Raw genomic sequence first — 25,863 nt, 5'->3', positions numbered from 1 at the left:
CACATACTTTTATATACATATTATGTTGTTGTGTTGTTCTTTTTACCGTCGAGATTAAAATATATATAAGTTTTTAAACAATTTTATAATTTTTTTTGTTTTTTTCCAATTATAAGTTAACTATATAACTTATTGGTTAATTAATTTGGAGTTAGCTTGGGTAAAAACTAGAAGCTTTCTAGTTTTTGTATATAAGTTTTTAAACAATTTTATAGTTTTTTTTGTGTTCTTTTTTCAAATTATAAAAATAATGTATTTTTTTTTTCAATTATAGCATCCTACTTATACCAAAACCACATAGTTTTACATAATATATAAGAAGGTGAAATTCACATACTTTTACATACATATACCACATATACACCAAATACAAATACACACAAAATAACATCCTACTTAAACCAAATACACATAATTTCACATATATACATAATAACATCCTATTTATACCAAATACAAAAGTTTCACAATCATATATCACATTTACAACAAATATACATACATTCACATACACACAATAACATTCTACTTATAACAAATACATATAATTTCTACTAATATACCACATATACATCAAACACACATACATTGGAATATATATACCAAATTCACATATATTCAAACAAATACAAAATATACAATCCAATTTTCACATATGACAATTATCACATAATTTCACATATAAATACAACTTGAAGCTATACAACTAATTGCAATTAAATAACCACAAACAAAAAATTGAATAACTTGCTTCTAATCCAAAACAATACCACCAAAAACAAGAATATGAACAATTTATTATCATTCAATCACTACATAAAGCTACAAATCGAAATTCATACAAAATAAAAATGAAATCATCAAAAAAAACTTACCTTTCTTCAAGAAATGGAGGTACCTAGAAATTGATCCCAAAGCTTTAACCACTTGCTTGGAACAATGCTTCTAATCCAAAACAACACCACCAAAAATAAAGAATATGAGCAATTTATTATCATTCAATCACTACATAAAGCTACAAATCGAAATTCATACAACATAAAAATGAAATCATCAAAAAAAACTTACCTTTCTTCAAGAAATGGAGGTAGAAATTGATCCCAAAGCTTTAACCACACCTAGAGACACTTGCTTGGAACAATGAGGGGAGAAATTTTGTTGAAAGAAGCAGATTGAAGAAGAAATCGGCGATATGGTGAAGGAAATTGGAAGCAAACAGAAAGGAATATGAAGAAGGGAGGTTATCTGCGTGCGTTTTTTTTTTTTATCTGCGACAGGCAATAGCGGCGACACCTTTAGCGGCGACGCTAAGGGCATTACCGGCGACAATGAGTAATGGCGGCGACAAACTGGAGGGAAGGGTACCACGTCATTTTTAGCAGACTATTAGCGGCGACTTTTTTGGAGTTTTAGCGGCGACATCTGTGTCGCCGGTATTAGGTTAGACCGGATAAGGCACCCCACCCGTTGGATTGGATATCTCATCGAACGGTTGAGATGCAATAGAGGGGGAAAGTGCGGATTCGGGTGACAACCCTTTAGTGGCGACAAGGGGCTTTACCGGCGACTCTAGCTAGAGTCGCCGGTAAAGCCTCTTGTCGCCGCTAATAGTGTCGCCGCTAAAGAGTATATTTCTTGTAGTGAAATCCAAAATATTATTGTTTTTTCATGTGAAATTTCATTTGATGTAAACGATAAAACAAATAACCAATTAAACTGAATTTATTTACTTTGGTTTACGATTTAAAGATGTTAAAAACGAATTAAACGAAAATTCAATAAAACCCTCTAACTAACAATATTGATAGACGAATGTCAAATTTCATACGTATCCAAATCCAATTCTCCGTTTATAAAAACCAAACCAAACCAAACCAAACCAAACCCTAGCAAGTCAAAACCCATCAGCACCCAAAATCAAAATGTCTGGCGAAATTTGTTTTCATGTACAAGAGGAAATCATGAGAAGGCATCCTGTAAAATCATTGGTTCAGTTTAGATGTGTGTGCAAAGCATGGAGGTGTTTAATCGACAGCACTCGTTTTATTGTTGCTCATACCGTTAGCCAAGATCAGCGGCAACATCTGTTTGTAAGGTATCTGGTAGGAAGGAAGCCACACTTTGTTTGTATCGTCGATGATGACACTTTCCCTAGACAGAGGTTTGTTCCAACTTTTCCCCCCTCCATTAAACTGCTTACAAGGTCAAGAATGGTCGGTAGTTGTAATGGGTTGGTGTGCTTGTATTGGTATTATGAATCTCATTCTGGAGAGCCGATGGTTGTACTTTGGAATCCTTCAATCAGAAAATCCATTGCTATTGTTGTGCCTGTGAATCCGTTTGATATGTACGATTGGATGGATGAATCAACTTTTGGTTTTGGTGTTTGTCATGTTACTAATGATCCTAAGATCATGATGATTCCAGAACTTTGTCAGTTAGATGAAAAGATCAACAACATTAACAACGACCCTCGCAAGATTATGGTTTATACATTGAGTTCAGGGAAATGGAAAAGACTGTCTACTTCTAGCAATGTGCCGAGTAAATCAGTCCAAGTCAGACAGGATGTTCAAGTTATTGATAGGTTTATATATTGGTCTGGAGGACACATGGTGGCTGAAGATGGTTGTAGTTGGATTAGATTGACTTCTAATCAGATTTTGTCATTTGATATGACTAACGATACTTTTGAAGTGATAGACCTCTTAGACAATTTGTCACACCCCAAAACCGGAACGACGGAAACGTTCGGGGGTGGAGGATGTCATGTCAAGTATCACGAGATATGTATATGGTAAGCGAGTAATGAACAACCATTTCATTTAGAAAGAAAGTGTTTAAAATGTATGTGTTCACAAAACATAGAAGTCATAAACAAATAACAAAACAAAACTTGAAGCTATAATGCTCCATCTTCTGAAGTCCCAGCATGAGCACCTGTCTAATAGTCTCCTGAGAATACAAGTTATTTGAAAGAGTTGATCAGCAATTAAGCGGGTGAGTTCACAAGATTTTAGTGATGTGAGTAAGCTGTAAAAATGTGGTTGAAAATGTATAAGCACAAGTGATGTAAGCTGTAAGTTCTGTTTTGAAATGATCGCCTGTTCCTCTAAAAAATCCTATATTTCCTACTTTAATGGAAGTTAAGTAAAATGACACTACAAGCCTTTCTATGCGTACTAAGTGGGTACAAGTTATATATACTTGGAGTAAATAAACAATCGATTGTGCGCATCTGCCCTAAACTCACAACCCAACGGGAACAGCAAGTAAGGCGGATAGCACACATTCCATTGGTTGTTAGATCGTCGGCACATATAACCTCGGTGCATTCACTTGTTACTCATGGAGTTATTTGTAATGGTTCCTTTATATCTAATGGGGAGTTCTTGTAAGAAACCTATTTTTCTTATAATAAAATATTGACTATGGTGATTACTTTTATAATAGCTTTGTTTATACTGCTATATATAAACTGATATCGGGTAGATAGTTAATTGGGGGAATCTTCCCTAAGCTCACATCCAACGGGAACAGGATGTCGGGGGAAAACACACATTTAGCTATCTATCGGATATTAGTTTTATATATAAACATGGTGTATAAACTAAGGTGTTATAGAGTTAACTCACTTAAAGTCTTTAAAATTGTACTGGCTTAATAAAATGGATTAAGCCCTTAACTGGGAAATCACTAGTTTTGTATACCAAAAGTACTGACTTTGAAACGTAAGTTTTGTACTAGAAAAACTGTGCATTGACTTTGTGTCCTATGACCTGATCCATACCTGGTACCCTTATGACGACTTAATGTATACTAAGCATAAATATATATAGATTCGGGTAGATAATAGATTGGGTGACCTCGGTGCAAGCCCACATCCAACGGGAACAGGACGTACAGCGAAGAGCACACATCCTATTAGCTGTCGGAATCTACTTAGCATATATGTATCCCATAGTGTATACATTAAGGAATCATAAAGTTAGCATCATGGTCCTAACTTTTAAAAGTAGCCTTCTACCAAGACTCGACTGTTTTGAAAGTAGTCTGCTACCAAGACTCTACTGTTTTGAAAGTAGTCTTCTACCAAGACTCGACTGTTCCTTTGTCAAATGTAAAGTATATTCTCCCTAGTATATAACTATCTTGAATAGAAAATAGATTAACCTTCAAGTGTTACCGACACTTTATGAAAGTAATGGGAGAAGTGAGTACTCTGATGTCGTTTATAATGACATGCGGAGGTCCTATTAACCTAAAAACATATTTGTTTTATTACGGTCATAATGTGAAAGCTAGAACCCCTACTAAACGCTCTCATGTAAAGAGATTGAGGGAACCCAACGCGACCCCAGCAAATCCATGCAAGCCGTGTAATTCACATTAAAGTTATATGATCATGTATACCCAATATAACTATCACTAATGCGTTAGCGATTCATTGGTATAATTAGATCTTGTCTGCGTGTTATCGTGCTATAGCAACTTAACTTGTTTGTTATGTTCTGTTCTGGTTTTGTTTGATTCTCTTAGCTGTTTGTTCTGTTCTGGTATTGTTTCTTTGTGTGCTTCATTGTACTAGAAGTAATGAATAACATTCTCCTAAACTATACCTATAATAGTTTACTAATGTTCTAACTGTACTGAAAATGACAAGACTCATTTGTCTACCAAGTTATGCTTATACTTTAAAAACGGAGTTCTGTACAACTATAAAGTAACACAACCTTTAAAAGAGTTTTGAAATGTAACGACGACTTATAAATGACATAAGTAACATTTTGAAAGATGTTTATAACAAGCATTTACACAATTATCATTGTGTTTAACTTGTATCCCCCCCTTAAAACAGTTAAAATAGTTTAAAAGATTCATTACGGGGTATGAACTCACCTGATGTGGGTGATTCAAACGGGTATGCGCGTATGGATGAGAAGTTTCACGAATGAAGTCCCGAGACACAATAAGTCCTAAATGACATTTAAGGACACATATTGACATGAATATAGTGTTTATAAACAAATATATGAAAGATAACACCTTCCGGGACTAGGAAACACCTTGACCAAGTGTTGGAATCACATGTGATTCAACATAGGAAGGTATAAAGGCACTCACATCAGTTTACTACCATGAGTTCACGGCCTAAGGGAGTTTACGGCCGTAAACTCATGGCTACTCATGTGGGAATGCAAATTTGAAGGCTAGGGAATGATTTAGGGACATTAGCTCTAACCTAGGATGAGAAAGACCACCTTCGTTGGAGTTTTTGAGGAGTTCACGACCCAAATGAGTTTACTAGCATAAACTTATGGCCACTTATGCTTATGAGGGTCCTAAAGGTCATAAGGAAGCATTCTAAATTCAAGCCTAAGCCTTAGGAAGTGTTTGTGGCATCAAAAAACCCTTATCTTGAGTTTACGGCCCATGGACCATTTGGTCATGTGCTTGCGGCCGTAAACACCTATGGGTGATAATATTTTGGTTGCTTTGGGTGCTAGACACATCAAGGTAAAGTGCTATGCTAGTCTCTTGGCTTATGGAAGGCATTTAGCGCATTTTGGCACCCTAAAATGGAGTTCACGGCCCAAGAACATCCTTGGCCGTGAACTCACTTCTAGCCTTTATTTCTTAATGATTTTGTGGTCTAAACATGTCATGGTAGTTTCTAGGTTTAGTTCCAAGGCTTGGAGGGACATTGGGCACACTTTGGCCCTCAAAATTAGTGTTCACGGTCCAAGAAGATCTTGGGCCGTGAACACCATTTCCTTGGTGTTTTGGCTTGATTTTCATGTTATTAAGGCATATAACACACTTATATACACTCTAGATTGAAATACGTACAATCTGGGGTGATCGGGAGAAGATCCTTGAGAGAGAAATCGGCTTTTCTCTAGCTGGAAATGTAACTAATGAATAAATATGGTCAAGAACCATATATATACCCCTAGGGTTTTTGGCAGAAAATATTTTATTCAATGATTGAATTCTAATATCAATGAGCTTTGGAAAAACAGAGTTGCACAATACGCTAGTGCAACCTCTCTCCTGATATCTCCTTAAGTGTAAATCCTGAAATGCTCAAACTTATCTCAAAAGTTTGAAAGTTAGCAGAATGGATTTGACTTCACCTGCTGTAGATGGTTTTATAGAATGGAAACTCTTGGGTTGTCACATCATCCCCCCCGTTAGAATGAATTTCGTCCCAAAATTAGCTCTCTTAACGTTACTACTGGGGTTGAGCTCTTCTGCTTTGGCAGAATACCCACTCGTAGACCTGGCAACTTTGCCCTGGTGTTCTTGATAGGATTCATACTTGGTCCATCTATCATTAATTCGTGTATACAAGTCGTGTATAGTTAGGATTAGTAGGACTGTCGGATGTGCGACTCTGCCCCAGGTCCATAACTCAACAGAGAACAGGAGATAGGGCGGAAACACACATACTAGATCTGCGTAATCATACTCATATACCACCCTCGCGTATACACTAAATAATAATAGGCGGGCTGTATTCGTCTATAGCCTCTGTGCTCGAACTTGGTCTGTTGGACGAGTGGTATTTTGTGACGGTCTGCGGACATCCGATGATAAGGCTTCGGAGGACAAAGTACTCTTCGCACGAGTACTTCGGGGGTTTAGAATGCGAAAGATAAAATTTTTGATTCAGGTCGGACTTTTGATACGAATGATGAAAGTTTCGAGAACTTGTCGATCGAGGCGATAGAAACATACGAACTCAGTATGGTGAGGACCACGCCAACTCATGACGAAAGAAAACAACGGACTCTATACCGAACGAAGTTTTGGTCAAATGAAAGAAATGTCTGATAAACGACGATGCATCCCTGTTATGCTTGGTACTGTACTCCTAGTATGTTCAACAATGTACCCCTTGTAACTATTCTCGAGTTTCCTGTTTTCTATTTTGAAATTAAAACTCCTATGTATCGTACCGCTACGTGCGCATACATACAAATAAAAGTGCTTTACTTACTGAAGGGATACTTTTATACCATGATCCCTCATGGTACCACTACCATTGCCCGTCATATACAAGTTGTGAATACTTAAGATGAGCCAGGCAGTCGACTGAGTATCTCTGCCTTAAATCCTCAACCAATTAAGGAAAGGGGTCTAAGCGGAGTCACTCACTCTTAGTCCGCAACATCTCAGTTGCGCACAACCCTGATGTATATGGTGAGTCATAATAGCTTCTCTAAGGGATCTTTTAGTTCTTTTGAATATTACGACCTATTTCATCATGTGAGTTGTTATAGTTACTTTTAAGTGTCTTCCCCAAATTTTAATTTTATATGAATATAAATTAATTTTAAAAGTAAATACTATTTTGAAAACGTACCACTACTCGTCAACGACTCCGGGGGTAGATTCTCCCGCGGTGATCATCAGAATACGTCCATCTGCGCCTGAGTTCTTGATTATCAGGCAGTCCCTCTGATTGTATCCAGTCTCACCACAGCCGTAGCAGGCTTGGTCTACTTCAGCTCCGAGGACTTGGGAGATCGGCTGAGTCGGTGCCCTGCAGTAACGGACTATGTGTCCCTTTCTGTGGCAGTTTAGACACTGCATTTCTTGGCACACTCCAGTGTGGTGAAAATTGCATTTTCCACACTTTGGAAGGTTTCCAGCATAACGACTGGCAGATGCTGAAGCAGTAGGCGTTGTTGCGGCGTACGTAGTACTCGCTTGTTGCTCTTGTGGGGTGTCTTGTGTTGTTCGTTTCTTCTTTCTCTTGTTCTCCGACTCCTGATTATAGTCCTCTTCCCTTGATGACTCGGGAATATGGACTTTTACGCTGTGGCGGACTCCATGATTGATGAGTCGCTGAGCCAGACGTTTAGCACTAGCGAACGTGGCTGGGTTAGAAGACAGCACATTTCCTTGGGTCGGAGCAGTCAGACCCCAAATGTATCTTTCTATCTTCTTGCTCTCCGAGGTAATCATCTCGGGGCATAGAGCTGCTAGTTCGCTGAACCGGTCGGTGTAGGTCACTATGTCTGAGCCGACCATAGTGAGATCCCACAGCTCTTGTTCCAGCTTTTGAATCTCGCCTAACAGGCAATATTCTTCCGGCATTAACTCTTTTAGGCTTTCCCAACCTATTGAGTTTTCTACTGATAGGGTAAGTGACTTAACATGGTTGTTCCACCATGTTAGGGCCTTGCCATCGAAGGTGCAGGCAGCAAACTTCACTTTGCTTCCCTCTGGGCATAAACAGATTTCGAAGACCGACTCTGTTTTCTCGAACCATTGCAGGAGGGCAATGACTCCTTCAGCCCCTTTAAAGGACAATGGTTGGCATATGGTGAAGTCCTTGTAGGAGAACTCTCCCTGGCGCACCGGGACCTCACCTTGAGTAGAATCAGTAGGCGTTTCACGTCCACCTGTACTGATGGGGTGATATTGTGCCATGGTTGTTGCCACAGCCACGACCACTGCAGCGTTCAGAGTTGTTGCATCGATTTGTGGAGAAGGTATTGGAGTTATCAGAATAGCGTGTCTGGGTGATCTGCGAGGAGGCATATTTGCTAAAATAAAACAAAGATGAGACAGAATAAGTCTATAGCAACGGACACAAGCCGAAAACTGAAGACAAGGTTATCCTAGTTTTGGATGTATCGGGTCCTGACTTCCACAGGGTTCTAGGAACAATTCATAAATGAGTCTATACCTAATAAACTCTATGAATTTGAAATAACTATCCTCGAATGAATATCTGTTTCCTGAATAGCTGTTACCAGCTGCATGTAAGAAAATAATTCTAACACATGTAATGTGAGCAGTGTTTCCACTCGCTCGATAAATTAACCTAGTTAATATTTATTAGTGTGACGCGTAAGACGTTTTGGTTACTTTTGCTTATCTTTCCTTGAAATCTTCTCATGAATTTTTCCTTGTTCCTCCTGAACTCTTCTGTTGTCTACTATGAGGAAGTGGTTACGTTTATCTGGGCTTGTCGTGCGAGAATGAAAGTGACTAAAGAATCTATGAGCTTTAAGGTAACTTTATGGGGTGATCCTTACGAAATCTTCCTATAATTGTACAAGGTACACCAGTTTGTATTGTATATAATTGAAGATCAAATAGACCTTCGAATAATTGATCCCACCTCAACACTACTTCCTTAAAAGGAATGGATAGCGAAGCGTCGGTCACAGATTCTATGTCTATAAGATCTTGATTATATATAAAACTTCATGAATATACCCTGTAAGATTATAGACCTATTCGCAAGGGTCTTTTATGTTATCACATAAGTTATTTATCTGGAACAAAATACTCCTATAGTATTCTAACTCTAACTGTACTTGTTCTGGCGTTCTCTTGGCTGGTGTTTCGGTAAGTTTTAACTCCGTTGCAACACCACATCAATCCCAAACACATGTCAGTCACATCTCAAATGAATATAGTTGATCAGTCTATATTGATCCTAGCTATGATTACATAACTGTTCGGGTTGACGACAGTGCCCAACCTTTAAATACTTTTAGTTCTGTTCTCCTCGTGATCCAAGTTCTAATATGTACATGTATGAGCAAGTAGGAATATTTTTATAGCTTGTAGTTATACTCTAAAATTTATCATTATTCAGAGCACTTAAGCCGCATTGTATTTATAGACGTATATCTTTTATCGGTTGATATATTTAGTTTACTATAAACAATGCTTTGATACCAATCTGTCACACCCCAAAACCAGAACGGCGAAAACGTTCGAGGGTGGAGGACGTCATGTCAAGTATCACGAGATATGTATATGGTAAGCAAGTAATGAACAACCATTTCATTTAGAAAGAAAGTGTTTACAATGTATGTGTTCACAAAACATAGAAGTCATAAACAAATAACAAAACAAAACTTGAAGCTATAATGCTCCATCTTATGAAGTCCCAACACGAGCACCTGTCTAATAGTCTCCTGAGAATACAAGTTATTTGAAAGAGTTGATCAGCAATTAAGCCCGCGAGTTCATAAGATTTTAGTGATGTGAGTAAGCTGTAAAAATGTGGTTGATAATGTATAAGCACAAGTGATGTAAGCTGTAAGTTCTGTTTTGAAATGATCGCCTGTTCCTCTAGAAAATCTTATATTTCCTACTTTAATGGAAGTTAAGTAAAATGACACTACAAGCCTTTCTATGCGTACTAAGTGGGTACAAGTTATATATACTTGGAGTAAATAAACAATCGATTGTGCGCATCTGCCCTAAACTCACAACCCAACGGGAACAGCAAGTAAGGCGGATAGCACACATTCCATTGGTTGTTAGATCGTCGGCACATATAACCTCGGTGCATTCACTTGTTACTCATGGAGTTATTTGTAATGGTTCCTTTATATCTAATGGGGAGTTCTTGTAAGAAACCTATTTTTCTTATAATAAAATATTGACTATGGTGATTACTTTTATAATAGCTTTGTTTATACTACTATATATAATCTGATATCGGGTAGATAGTTAATTGGGGGAATCTGCCCTAAGCCCACATCCAACGGGAACAGGACGTCGGGGGAAAACACACATTTAGCTATCTATCGGATATTAGTTTTATATATAAACATGGTGTATAAACTAAGGTGTTATATAGTTAACTCACTTAAAGTCTTTAAAATTGTACTGGCTTAATAAAATGGATTAAGCCCTTAACTGGGAAATCGCTAGTTTTGTATACCAAAAGTACTGACTTTGAAACATAAGTTTTGTACTAGAAAAACTGTGCATTGACTTTGTGTCCTATGACCTGATCCATACCTGGTACCCTTATGACGACTTAATGTATACTAAGCATAAATATATATAGATTCGGGTAGATAATAGATTGGGTGACCTCGGTGCAAGCCCACATCCAACGGGAACAGGACGTACAACGAAGAGCACACATCCTATTAGCTGTCAGAATCTACTTAGCATATATGTATCCCATAGTGTATACATTAAGGAATCATAAAGTTAGCATCATGGTCCTAACTTTTAAAAGTAGCCTTCTACCAATACTCGACTGTTTTGAAAGTAGTCTTCTACCAAGACTCTACTGTTTTGAAAGTAGTCTTCTACCAAGACTCGACTGTTCCTTTGTCAAATGTAAAGTATATTCTCCCTAGTTTATAACTATCTCGAATAGAAAATACATTAACCTTCAAGTGTTACCGACACTTTATGAAAGTAATGGGAGAAGTGAGTACTCTGATGTCGTTTATAATGACATGCGGAGGTCCTATTAACCTAAAAACATATTTGTTTTATTACGGTCATAATGTGAAAGCTAGAACCCCTGCTAAACGCTCTCATGTAAAGAGATTGAGGGAACCCAAAACGACCCCAGCAAATCCATGCAAGCCGTGTAATTCACATTAAAGTTATATGATCATGTATACCCAATTTAACTATCACTAATGCGTTAGCGATTCATTGGTATAATTAGATCATGTCTGCGTGTTATCGTGCTATAGCAACTTAACTTGTTTGTTATGTTCTGTTCTGGTGTTGTTTGATTCTCTTAGCTATTTGTTCTGTTCTGGTATTGTTTCTTTGTGTGCTTCATTGTACTAGAAGTAATGAATAGCATTCTCCTAAACTATTCCTATAATAGTTTACTAATGTTCTAACTGTGCTGAAAATGACAAGACTCATTTGTCTACCAAGTTATGCTTATACTTTAAAAACGGAGTTCTGTACAACTATAAAGTAACACAACCTTTAAAAGAGTTTTGAAATGTAACGACGACTTATAAATGACATAAGTAACATTTTGAAAGATGTTTATAACAAGCATTTACACAATTATCATTGTGTTTAACTTGTATCCCCCCTTAAAACAGTTAAAATAGTTTAAAAGATTCATTACGGGGTATGAACTCACCTGATGTGGGTGATTCAAACGGGTATGCGCGTACGGATGAGAAGTTTCACGAATGAAGTCCCGAGACACAATAAGTCCTAAATTACATATAAGGACACATATTGACATGAATATAGTGATTATAAACAACTATATGAAAGATAACACCTTCCGGGACTAGGAAACACCTTGACTAAGTGTTGGAATCACATGTGATTCAACATAGGAAGGTATAAAGGCACTCACATCATTTTACTACCATGAGTTCACGGCCTAAGGGAGTTTACGGCCGTAAACTCATGGCTACTCATGTGGGAATGCAAATTTGAAGGCTAGGGAATGATTTAGGGACATTAGCTCTAACCTAGGATGAGAAAGACCACCTTCGTTGGAGTTTTTGAGGAGTTCACGACCCAAATGAGTTTATTACCATAAAATCATGGCGATTTATGCTTATGAGGGTCCTAAAGGTCATAAGGAAGCATTCTAAATTCAAGCCTAAGCCTTAGGAAGTGTTTGTGGCATCAAAACACCCTTATCTTGAGTTTACGGCCCATGGACCAGTTGGTCATGTGCTTGCGGCCATAAACACCTATGGGTGTGGTATTTTGGTTGTTTTGGGTCCTAGACACATCAAGGTAAAGTGCTATGCTTGTCTCTTGGCTTATGGAAGGCATTTAGGGCATTTTGGCACCCTAAAATGGAGTTCACGGCCCAAGAACATCCTTGGCCGTGAACTCACTTCTAGCCTTTGTTTCTTAATGATTTTGTGGTCTAAACATGTCATGGTAGTTTCTAGGTTTAGTTCCAAGGTTTGGAGGGACATTAGGCACACTTTGGCCCTCAAATTAGTGTTTAAGGTCCAAGAAGATCTTGGGCCGTGAACACCATTTCCTTGGTGTTTTGGCTTGATTTTCATGTTATTAAGGCGTATAACACACTTATATACACTCTAGATTGAAATACTTACAATCCAGGGTGATCGGGCGAAGATCCATTTGAGAGAAATCGGCTTTTCTCTAGCTGGAAATGCAACTAATGAATAAATATGGTCAAGAACCATATATATACCCCTAGGGTTTTTGGCAGAAAATATTTTATTCAAGGATTGAATTCTAATATCAATGATCTTTGGAAAAACAGAGTTGCACAATACCCTAGTGCAACCTCTCTCCTGATATCTCCTTAAGTGTAAATCCTGAAATGCTCAAACTTATCTCAAAAGTTTGAAAGTTAGCAGAATGGATTTGACTTCACCTGCTGTGGATGGTTTTATAGAATGGAAACTCTTGGGTTGTCACACAATTTAGCATTCTGCTTTCCCACTCGGGTGTTCATTTCTAAACTAAGGGAATCTCTTGTCATATTTGAAAGCCTGGAAGAAATGTGTTCTGTATCTGTATGGATGATGGAGAATGGTGTTCAAAAATCATTTACAAAGCTATTCGCCATTATTTCACAACAATATGGGTCAATTACAGTGCTAGGACTCAGGAACATTGCTGGAATAAGGAGTTTCTCCATTGTGAATTCGTACAAGGAAACACTACTTTTGCTTGGTAGGTCGGATTTGTGGTAGTTAACTAGTCATTAACAATGAAAAACAACTGCCAATTTGGCATGATATATATATATATATATATATATATATATATATATATATATATATATATATATATATATATATATATATATATATTCTAGGTTAAAACCCGTGGAACCCACGGGTGTTAATTTTAAATAGAATTAAAAATTTAATTATGTAATAAAATAATATAACATTAATTTAGAAAACTTATGAATTGTAATATTGTATTTCTTTAAGAACTTTATAATTTGTAAGTATTTGAAAGACTTAATCCATTTACACATATAAGAGGGTAAGCCATATTCAATGAGAAGTAGCTATCATTAAGTCTTATTAGGATGAAAAAAAAGCGATTAGATTAAACTTGAAATTGCAGGGACCATTCATGTAAATTTAGATATAATAAGGATATATTTAGTAAGTCATTTACCTTGGATCGGTACTTTAATTATGGTTCTTTGTTCTTATTTTGTTTATTAATAATAATGTTTTTTTCTTTTAAAAAAAGATATACTATTTAGGCTATAAATCTATTCTCAATTTATAGTAAAACATAAAGCATAATGAATATAAAATGATCATATAGTCCTTCTTAACCTAAATCAAACTAATAAAAAGTTATATGAACTTATAATTCAAAAGTTAATTACTTCAACCAAGATTACTCTTTTAGCTTTATTCATTTCCTAGTCATACTTCTAACATGCAACTTTGATAGTAAGATAATCAAAATAAATGCTTAAATGGAATGATGTTAATACGTTAAATTAAAGTAAAGTAGACTGCCACTAAATGAAAATAGGTTGTTATAATCTAGTTTATTGTTAATAAAAGGGTAATTATGTAAAATTATATAGTATGCCACAGTGACTTTGAAAATTAGTAAACTTATAGTAACCTACTTTCGATTTACAACAAACTTACATACAATACGGCATAATTAGGAAGTAGGATGCCAACTTATACATATAAATTTAATAAACTAATAATTATGTAAATTTATAGTAAACAATAAAATCAAAGTATGTTACCTTTCATGCAATACACACCATACAAGTGACAAAAAAACAAAAAAAAATCTCTTAACATAAATGATCAATGTTTTAAAAAAATCAACGAAATGGTCCTTGTAAAAAAAACAAAAAAATGGTATTTGTTTAAAATTTTTAACAAAAATAGTCAAATTGAACCCCCACCTTGTTTACTTTGATGGTATAAAAGTACAACATTTACATATAAGCATTCATTAAATTTACTAAAACAATGGATTGAACCTCATTCTTCATGTTTTGTTACTAATAGAAGTGGAAATCATCCATAAGTGGCTTCCTAAGATTGACTGCCATATTTCAACTACAAACTCTCCTATACTTACGCATGATCTTCACTCATTTTCCTATCAAGTAGATAACTGATCACCCATATCAAAACAGAAGTAAAAATTGATGAGCAAATATCAGGGGCAAAATGGTCCAAATGCTACAAAATAGTCCTAAAACAAACTCAAGTTATTTCATAACGATCCTAAAACAAACTCAGAAAATTAAGTTTGTTGTAAATGAGTTACCTGAATACTGAATACAGGTAGTCACATTGACATATGTAAAATGAAATTATTTTATAAAAATTCTAAAATAAAATAGCATCATACTTTTGGGCAATGAAAACCATTATAATGCTACATGGGTATGAGAAAACAACCCAACAGATATCAGAGGCAAAATAGCCCAAATAAGGTTAAACCTAAGCAAATTATGTTTTTATTAGCGAAATACAAAATACAGCAGTAGGAAAGAAAACAATTTACAAATTATACAAAGAATTTAAAACAAAGCAGAATCATTATTAGTAATTGGCTTATCTTAATGCTATTTTTTAGTATTATTCAAATGAGAAGAAGATAAGGATAAATGTGTTATAAAATAGAGTTATAAACCTTACTGTTAAGTTATTTTTATTGGACCAACTTATAATTATGACATTCTAATATTATTATCCATATAATACAAATCAAATGTCTTGATAAGTAATATTCTTGTTATTATAACACCAATATTGTTTTTATAAGTTATTTTCTTTTCATGCTTCTTAATAGATAAATTTAAATTTTAACTGTCGTGTGATATTTAAGGAAAGCAACATAAGTTAAATAGTTAAAATGTTAAAGTACTTAATTGTTGACAACAACATAAGTTAAGTGATTAACCTGAACTTCAACTAACTACATGATTTGCGAATTGTCTAATTAACAACTTCAACTTTTGTTACAAATACAATCACTTAAAAAATTAAGATAAATTTCTTATTTTTTGTGAAAGTAAAATATGCTTACTACTAAAAAACCAATTTTTATTAGTTCTTTTCTTTACCAATTTAAAAGTCTTAATATTTATTTAGAAAGAGAAAGGATCACTTTGATATTGATCAACCTAGATGGTATTACATAAAAAAATGTTTAGATTTCTATTTAAACAATGCTAAAATTATAACGCCAACAAAAAAGAACCAAAAAATCATAAAAAAATAAGATTTTCTAAAATTATACGAAATCCTAAAGTTGACGAGGTCACAAGTGAAGAGAATCATCCAACAAAAACAGACGGAGACTTACATAGCGGATTAATGTTGCTAAATAGAAAGGAATTGGTTCAGGGATTATACATTTAATGGAACAGAATTTCTTGAGCCAGACAATGAGACAAACATTGCTCTGTACTCCATTGAGTTTGTTTATATGCTTAGCGTACATGTTCTTGCGTGTATTCGACCAAATGATGTCAAATAAAAGATAAACGTGTAAATTTAAAGAAAAAAAATTAGAGAAACATAATTTTGTGATAATCAAGTCACAGTTAGTTTATGTCTCTGATGATATAGGTACTCAATTAGTCTTTGTTAACCCATACCACATCTGCTTACTGGAAATTGCTAAATACTTTGCCTTGAATGGAGTTGCTAATGTAGATGTTCAAAGCAAAAACCTCTTCCTTCTTCATACTATCATCGGGCTTCCCATTAATTAATACAATTCCTGGAAATTAAGAAAAATATATATTTTTCATTTGAAGTATACATTTATTTCAGTTTAAAACATGCATATGCACAAATCAAATAGGGAACACATATTCAATATGAACCACTAATGACTTTCCTTCACTCTACACAAAAACATGTCTAGCTTTACTTTCCATTGTTACACTGTGCAAAAAAAACATGTCTTAACTCTGATTACCATCATCCTGCCAAATTAAACTTCCATAATCAGATTCTTAGATGCAAAACAGAAACTTACTTTAACTGATTTGTTTATTATAGCAGCATTGATCAGAGAATACAACCTATACACATTGTAAAAGGAGAAAGATAATAATTTATAATATAGAAACAACTAACATAATTACAATACATCAAAAAACATCAGTCAGGCAATTATGAATCCAAATATCATAATCAAAGTTCCATGTCTTCTAAGAGAATTCAAATGTGTGGTCCAACGTGGCCTTGGTTAAACTGGGACCAAAAAGTTGTAGAGGTCCATTTCAAAAGATAAAAGAAACTGCTTAGCATTAAGTTTATAAAAAAGTACTTAATCTTGTTAAACTAGTTTCAAAATCACTTGCAAAGGCTATATATCTAAAAGTTAAAAGAAACCAATCAGACTGCAATTAACAATGATAGACAGATGATCAATAGGAACTAATTTATATAAATAGTTCAAACAATAAAAAAACATACATGCTTGGATCCTTGACATAAACAATTGACCCCAAATCAAGCAACCTCATAATTTCGGCTAATAACTCTCAATCTATTAAAAGAAAATTCAGAATAGGAAACATCAATTGATAGGGTGAAATCGGTACAGAAACAAACAAAACTTACTTGGCTATGAATTGTGATTGTTCTTCACATTATTCTCTCTCCCTCTTTATATAAGCCTTCAAAATCTTGAGTTTTGTTCCGTTCATGCCTCTCAATAGTTCCTACACACTAATTTGGCAAACTTTTTAAACAAATGATAGATTAATTGTATCAAATACTGATAATAAAGCATAAATAAGGATAGAATAGTTAAATTTAAAGAAAAAAAATTATTGGGAGAGCTTACCATTGGAGATGCCATTTAATTAGAGGTTAATTGTAATGGAATGATGAGGTGTCAATGATATTAAATCATAGTATAGGTTAACCATTGGAGATGCTCTAATGAGCTATTTTAAAAAGTTATACCAAATACCGACAACCAATGCAACTTTGGCTTTAGCAAGGTCCATAGTTATGTCGATTTCTTTATTTTATTTTAATATGCAAAAGAGTACCTATGAGGATAAGTTTCTAAAATCAATAACCCATTACATATATTAGTTATTAACCCAAAATTCATTATCAAATTTTAAAATCATAATAACCTCAAAACATATCTAAACATTTTTAAATAAAACTTTTTTTTTTTGGAAGAAGAAAATACACTATATGCAAGCTGTTAAGATTCAAGCATTTTACTTACTTTGCTTTATATTCGTTGGTAAACTATTTTCCTTATAATTCATGTAAGTTTATTCAACATCTACGTTAGCGTTGAGCCACTCAAAATCCTTTTGATTAAACTTAACCATTTTCGCAACTACGATCACGAATGTTTTCTCTAACACCTTACAACTAGAGGAACCACATGCATTTGCATAGCCACTTTGCAAATAGTTTTAGCAAAGCCACATCGTCCTTCTTTTTTGAAGTATTAACAAAGCCTACTAAAATGTCATTTCATTATTGACCTAAACATCTCTTTAAACATCTTTCTTTCATATTCAATTAATACATTTCATTATTATTATTTTTTTTGGAACAGCAGGCATGCATTGAAAAGGAACTAGCCAGGGGCTAGAAGAAAGAGTACAAACGAGAACAAATAAACGACATTACAAGAGAACAAAAATTAAAGCCTACTATAACATTCGAGGATTGGGTCCAAGTTATTGATAGGTTTATATATTGGTCTGGTGTTCACCTGATGGATGAAGATGGTAGTAGTTGGAGTAGATTGACATCTAATCTGATTTTGTCATTTGATATGACTAATGACACTTTTGAAGTGATAGACCTCCCAGATAGTTTAGCACTCCTCCTTCCCACTAGGATGTCCATTTCTAAGTTAAGGGAATCTCTTGTCATATTTGAAATGTGTTCTGTATCTTTATGGATGATGGAGAATGGTGTTCAAAAATCATTTACAAAGCTATTCACCATTACTGCACAGGCACACCTATAATGGAAGTGAAAGATGTTTGTCTTGGAGAAAGTGAAATTGTGGTATATGAGCCTAACTCACAAAGCTTCACTACTCTTGAGATTGGTGGAATAAGGAGTTTCTCCACTTGGAATTCGTACACGGAAACACTACTTTTGCTTGGTAGGTTGGATTTGTGGTAGTTAACTAGTTATTGACAATGAAAAACAACTGTCAATTGGGCATGATATATATTTGCATATTTGTTGAATTTGATATTATAGAAGTTTAAATGCATAAATGCATAGATACATTGTTTATTATTTTGGAAAAAGAACTTCTCTGACTAGGGTTTTGGGCCAGCTTTATAATAGATACACCGGTAGTTGTGTCAGTAGTTGTGTCAGATGAATGTTTTTGACATTAATGATGATAAATCTCACGTTTGTGTGGAGTGTGCACCTTATGCACAAATATCTTGTTGACAATCGGTTAGAAATGTTTTGTATACACATCCTCAATCCTTCTAAAAACTAAATCCATAAAAGGATACGAATTATCTTCAAAAACATAAAAGCTATACACTTTCCTATCAACTACAATCCAACTACATCTGGGAGCTTTGTAACCCCTCCCTTTCATCTCAATGCATCTTCCCATTTTCCTAACATTGAATAAATATTTGATAATAATATATAATTTCTTGAACTCTCGGGGTTCCATTTCAAGAAAGGATCTTGCAGCATGTTCTACCATTTCATGATTTAAATGGATTCCAGATGCACCCAATAAAGAACCTCATATAGCAGCATTGGGTTATAAGGCATCTTTTCAATGAACTCCAATGTCTCTAAGAATTCACAAGAATGCACGATTAAATCCCCCATACACACGTATTGCTCGATTGCATGTGGAATGAATTCCACAATGTGCGCTTTTCACATAGCTGTATGCTCAACAAAGGTTCCTTATATTTATTGAGTCGTTTTAAACTCATTTGCTTCGAAATACATTCAGAATCTATCAAGCATGTTGTCATTTATGTTCTCGTACATATGCGTAAGATCAATGTCTTCATTGGTTTTTTGGCATGAGGATGAAGCCATTACCAACCTCGGTTAAGTAACAAAACAAATGGAGAGAAGTGCATCCTTATTTGAATGCCATTTTGAAATCTTGAACCTTACAATTTACAAGGTCAGTTATCTTACATCAACACCTACAAATTTACTTCACATGATGTAATATCACATGCAAACATGAACACCCAGCTCCAAATGGTAGAAGAAATAATACCCTACTTCTCTATCGGTGATGTTGATTTACATACCTTATGTTTTAGGAAGTGGCGTTGTACAAAAGGTGATAGCTATATACTAAAATGGCATGTAAAATATTTGCTAAAGTGGTTTAATTAATATAAGTATATAACATAATTAGACTAAACCTAAAAATCGTGATAAACATATAGAATTCTTGTAATTTATTCGTCCAATAATATAATAAAAATAAAACGTTGGTTGGTGTATAATGGACTTTTATTTATTTTACGTATGAATAGAAGATGGTTTGACTTTGAGTACATAATAAACATATAGATTTTCTTGTAATTCGTTTCACAGCTATTTTTCAAGCAAACGCATCATGTTGACCTTACATGTGGATCCACAATCTTGGGTTGCTGCTGCCGCCTACTACATTGCTTAAATGTATATTGTTCTCTCTCCATTTCTTACTGTTCTTGGTCTATCTTTCTCTGCTGTTCTCGGGGCTCTCTTTAATTAGGTACACATTCAATTTCTTCTAGTTTGAAATTATATGTTAATTTTTAATAGGCCTTTTATTGCAAACTATTCATAGTTAAACCTTTTTAGGATGTTAATTCTTAATTGTGGGTAGTAAGTTTTGGCTAAGGTTTGCAATTGGGATTTGTTAGTTTTTAATAATTAATTCTTGGTATTAACTGAGATTTGTTGGTTGTTAACTTTTAACTTTTAGTTTCTTTTCATTATTTAAAAACTTTGCTTTAACAAAGATTTGATTTGATTAATTAACAGGATCTGTCAAGGATACCTTCAATGGCTTCTTCTTCAAAGGTATCTATTCAGAAGAGCTATAAGTATGACGTGTTCTTGAGTTTTAGAGGGGAAGACACCCGTAAGAATTTTGTTGATCATCTTTATGCTGCTCTAGAAATTCAAGGTATTCACACTTTCAAGGATGATGAGAGACTTGAGAAAGGGAAAAAGATGAACGATGAGCTTTTGAAATCCATTGAAGAATCAAAATTTTACATTGTTGTGTTCTCAAAGAACTATGCATCTTCCACTTGGTGCTTGGATGAGCTTGTGAAGATTATGGAGTGCCAGAAGGTGATTGAACAAATTGCTTACCCTGTGTTCTACGATGTGGATCCCTCTGAAGTCCGCAAACAACTGGGACGAGTTGGAGAAGCTTTTTCCATACATAACAACGAGGGGAAGGTAGAGAAGTGGAGAGAAGCTTTGAGAGAAGCATCCAATCTGGCTGGATGGGATTTGAGGAACACTGCTGATGGGTAATTCTTTAATCATGTCTCAACAATTTTTTTTTGCTTTGTTTCTGTTTAATCTATGTGCAAAAGGGTCATCCAAGGGATCTCATGTTTTATAAATTCTAACCAAAATCGACTATTTCAATGATGAAGAATGCAATATTGAGCATGGAGCATCTCATGTGAATAGTTAGCAAGCTAACTGACTCTACTTTATTGTGCAGGCATGAAGCTAAAGTCATCAATAAAATTGTTAAAAAGATTTCACTCGAGTTACGATTCAATAATTTGGAAGTCGACAGAAAGCTAATAGGCATGGAGAGCCGGGTAAAGGATATTGTTTCATTAATGGAAATGGGCATTGAAGATGTTCGCTTGATAGGTATCAAGGGGATTGGAGGTGGTGGGAAGACAACTTTGGTGAGAGCAGTTTTTGACAAAATATGCTTTTCATTTGAAGGTAAAAGCTTTGTTGAGAATGTTAGGGAAGTTTCAAAATCATCAATGTTTGGGTTGCGATCGTTGCAAGAACAAGTACTTTTCAATGTGTTAAATAATAGAAGTTACACCATAGGGAGTGTTCATAAGGGGAAAAGCTTAATACAAAAGATGCTGTGTAGTAAAAAGGTTCTTCTTATTCTAGACGATGTGGATCATTTAGACCAGCTGGAAGCATTAGCTGGTGGGCTTGATTGGTTTAAACCAGGAAGTAGAATTATCATCACAACAAGAGATGAGCAAGTTCTTGTAGCACATGGAGTGACATGTATTCGTGATGTCAATATGTTATCACAAGATGAAGCAATGTGCCTATTGAGTAGGTATGCATTTGGTAGAGATATTCCGATTCAATCGTACAAAGAGCTATCACTCAAAGTTGTACATTATGCTGCTGGTCTTCCTTTAACGATTAGAGTTTTGGGTTCGTTTCTCTGCGGGCAAAATGAGCTCGAATGGGAAGATGCAATAGAAAGACTAAAAACAATTCCATTGAAAGAAACGCTCGAAAAATTAGAATTAAGCTATACCGGCCTAGAGGATGATTACAAGGAAATATTCTTAGATGTTGCATGCTTACTAAAAGGTTGGAAGAAAGACAAAGCAATTAGAGCACTTGAAAGTTGTGGATTTCGCGCTAGGAATGGCTTAAGAGTTCTTGAGCAAAAATCTCTCATAACTATCTCACCGAATATGGAGTTAGGCATGCATGACCATATAGAGGAAATGGGCCGGAATATTGCTCGTCGTTCGGACCCAAATGAGCCCATAAGACATAGCCGATTGTGGATTCGAGGGGAGATTGAAGATGTATTCGCTAAGGACCTGGTAAGGATCAATTTTACTTACAATGTGGAGAAAACTAAGGTGTTATTTGTTTTTTTTAAAAAAAAAAACCTCTTCAAACCACTTTTTGCTGCACGACGCAACACACGCACAACACTTACCCTCTCGTAGCAGTTTGTTTTTTTAGAAGACTTTAGACTGCAAAACCTCTGCGTGTGTGCTGCATGGCACAACACTTGACTTACCTCTTCAAACCTCTTCAGCTTTCATTTTTTTATTTGTTTTTTTAGAATTTTGGTATAACTTTTTTTTTTTTTTTAAAACTTAGATTTTTTTAAAATTTTATTTATGGATTTGATACAATTTCTTATTTTAGTTTCCACAATTTTTTTTGAACTTGATTTTTTTTTAAAAAACTTTAATTTTTTTAAAATTTTTTTAGCGTTTTTGTTAATAATATTTTCAGTTTCAATTTCATTTTTTTTAACATGTGTAATTTTTTACGAACTTTGTAGACATCATTTGCAATTCTTTCTTAATTTTTTTTATTATTTTCTTTTTTATGTTTTATAAAATTAGTTTTTTTCTAGAATAAAGTTGTTAGCTTCTTTTATATTTTTGTAAGTTTTTTTTCAAAGTTTTATACTTTTGTTTTTTTACATGTTCTTTTTAGTACTCTTTCAATGTTTTACGACTATAACTATTTAAATTTCGGTGTTGAAAACTATTTTCAGTTTATAAAATTAGTTTATTTAAATTTCAGTTTACTGCAGCAGTCTGCAGACGTTAAAAAACAAACATGCTTCTTATTATGGACTGTAGTCGTTTGTTCCACCTCTTCTGCTATAGAGGATTGCAGAGGTGGTCCGCAGACTTCACGAATTTTTGTTTCGAAAAAACAAACAACACCTAACTCACTTTAATTACTTATGAATCAACTCTAATAATCAGTTTCCTTGGATTACAGGTTACAGAAGCGACAAGAGCTATAGCAATTCAAATCAATTCAAGCGGTGACAATGAGCGTCCCTGTTATGAAATTCTTACAAATGGTTTCGGAAACATGAAGAATCTTAGATTTCTTCATGTGGATTCGGACACTCGGGATTGGCCGGTGAATATTGGAGTTGGCCAAAACTTACCAAATGCGTTACGATTTCTGAGTTGGCGACGTTTCCCTCATTGTTCTTTACCAAAAACATTTCAAGCAAATAATCTAGTTTCACTTCAAATTTCTTCAAGCATAATTATACAACTATGGGAAGATGGAGAAAGAAAGGTAGAATAGTTGATTGATTCATTTAATGCCATACATCTTAGTTATTACAGGAATATTAATCTTTTTCTTCTTTCTTGCTTGTGATAGGTTCTTAAAAATCTCAAATTCCTTGACTTCAGTTATTCACATTTGAGGACCCTTGATTGTGGCTTACTTCCTAATCTCGAGAAGTTAAATCTTGCAAACTGTTGTCATTTGGTTGAATTTCATGCGCCCATTGGATCTCTAACAAGGCTAGTCTGTTTGGACTTAAGTGAATGCATACTATTAAAATCTCTTTCATTTATCAAACAACTGGAATCACTTCAAGTTCTTGATCTAAGTTATTTATATATGATGGAGTTTCCAGATATACTTCCAACGCACTCCAACCATAGTTTGTTGAAGCTTAACTTTTCAAGCAACGATATCAAAGAACTACCCTCAGCAACTGGAATCTTCGAAAGCTTGTTTCTCTAGATCTCAATTGGTGCAAAAACCTCAAGAGTCTACCACAAAGCATATGTAGTTTACAACATCTAAAAGACCTTGACCTTGAAAGTTGTGCGATAGAGGAATTACCCGAAGATATTGGCTATTTAGAAAGTTTAGAATGGCTAAATTTACGGTTGACACTTGTCAAACATCTCCCAAATAGCATTTGTATGTTGAAACGCCTGAAAACTCTACTTCTTTCAAGGTGTTATGTTTTTGAGAAGTTACCCGAGGATCTTGGGCTATTAGAATCTTTGGAGGAACTTAGTGTAACATATTGCAAGATAAGAGATGTTCCAAGTAGCATATGTAAGTTGAAACATCTCAGGGAGTTTGATCTTCGCTGCTGTGATCAACTTAAGAAATTGCCTGAGAAAGTAGGAAGCTTGAAATGTTTACAAGTGTTAGACGTACAAGGTACAAGTATAAGTCATCTTCCACAAAGTATTTCTTTATTGAAAGCTCTGAAAATCTTTGGATTTAAATCTGAAGATCAATCCATATACACCTAAAAGTATAAGTGATCTTCTACTAATGATTCTAAGATGTACGAAGTATCACAGCAGAGTTGTCTTTCTATGTAAGTAAAATTAGAAATTGAGATGATTTTGGTTTGTTTTTATCTTATACCCAATAGTTATATATATGTAAGACTGATACACAAACTATTATGAGTACAGTCAAGTTGAGGACTTGAGATTATTATTTTTTTCATTTAATTTGGGATGAAAGGAGTATTTCCATGGGCCAATGACTTATATGTGTTATCAATTTATGTAACTCAGTAGGATTTTTAAACGACACCAATTTATTTACAGGATTCAATCTTTTACCAAATTGTGCATGGATGTTTATGTGTTATCAGTTTATATAACTCAATGGGGTTTTTAAATTTTTACATGCATAAATAAGTAAATTTCTGATAAGAAATTTAAAAAAGATGTGTGACCGGGTGATCAAAGGTTTACCTCATCATATAAATTGGTAAGAGTATGTAAGTTTATATTTACCCTTCTTCGTAAATAACAACATATGAATATTGAAAAATAGTTGAGTGTATTATTTGCAAATAAAAAATAGTTGAGGGACTATTTATGTAGTTTCTTCAAGGTAGCGTCTTGCCATTTCATAAACTCATGAAAAAAAGGGAGAATAAAAACGACAAAAACCCTTCCTCCACAAATGGAAATCGGATATAGAAAGAAAGGAAAATGATACCGTAGCACTATAAAGGTCATTAATGCTATTTTTTTTTTCTTTGGCGCAATACCTTCCTAAAATATCATTGGATTTATCCGGTTTGATTATACATGGTTTTTTCCTTTTATTTATTAAATAATTAATAAATAAAAAAGAAAAAGCCATGTATAACAATGAACAATTTATTCTCTCTCTCTCAATATATATATATATATATATATATATATATATATATATATATATACTAGTAATTGGGATAATTTTTATAATAACTTAAGAGATATTTTGATTGAAAAATGGCAAATAAGAGAATCAAATTTTGTGTATCTTAAAGATAATCTATCTAGACATTTTTCTTATGCTTCTTATACTAGAAAATTAAGTAATGGTGAGACGAGTGATCGAAAAT

At 34.4% G+C, this 25,863-nt stretch overlaps 1 protein-coding gene and 1 pseudogene across 1 annotated transcript; both read left to right on the top strand.

The window, feature by feature from the left end:
* The first annotated feature begins 1,922 nt into the window (after positions 1 to 1,922).
* LOC111888677 (F-box/kelch-repeat protein At3g23880-like) lies at positions 1,923 to 20,391 on the top strand. The gene is made up of 2 exons (XM_023884806.1): positions 1,923 to 2,587; positions 20,307 to 20,391. Exons 1-2 carry the CDS (start codon positions 1,923 to 1,925, stop codon positions 20,389 to 20,391), a joined length of 750 nt encoding a protein of 249 aa, XP_023740574.1.
* Positions 20,392 to 20,745: 354 nt separating this feature from the next.
* Positions 20,746 to 25,137, top strand: LOC111888676 (disease resistance protein RPV1-like; annotated as a pseudogene).
* Positions 25,138 to 25,863: the final 726 nt, after the last annotated feature.

This window comes from Lactuca sativa, chromosome 2 (genome assembly GCF_002870075.4).
Source record: "Lactuca sativa cultivar Salinas chromosome 2, Lsat_Salinas_v11, whole genome shotgun sequence".
Lineage (NCBI taxonomy): Eukaryota > Viridiplantae > Streptophyta > Magnoliopsida > Asterales > Asteraceae > Lactuca > Lactuca sativa.
This window is presented reverse-complemented; position numbering and strand designations above follow the sequence as displayed.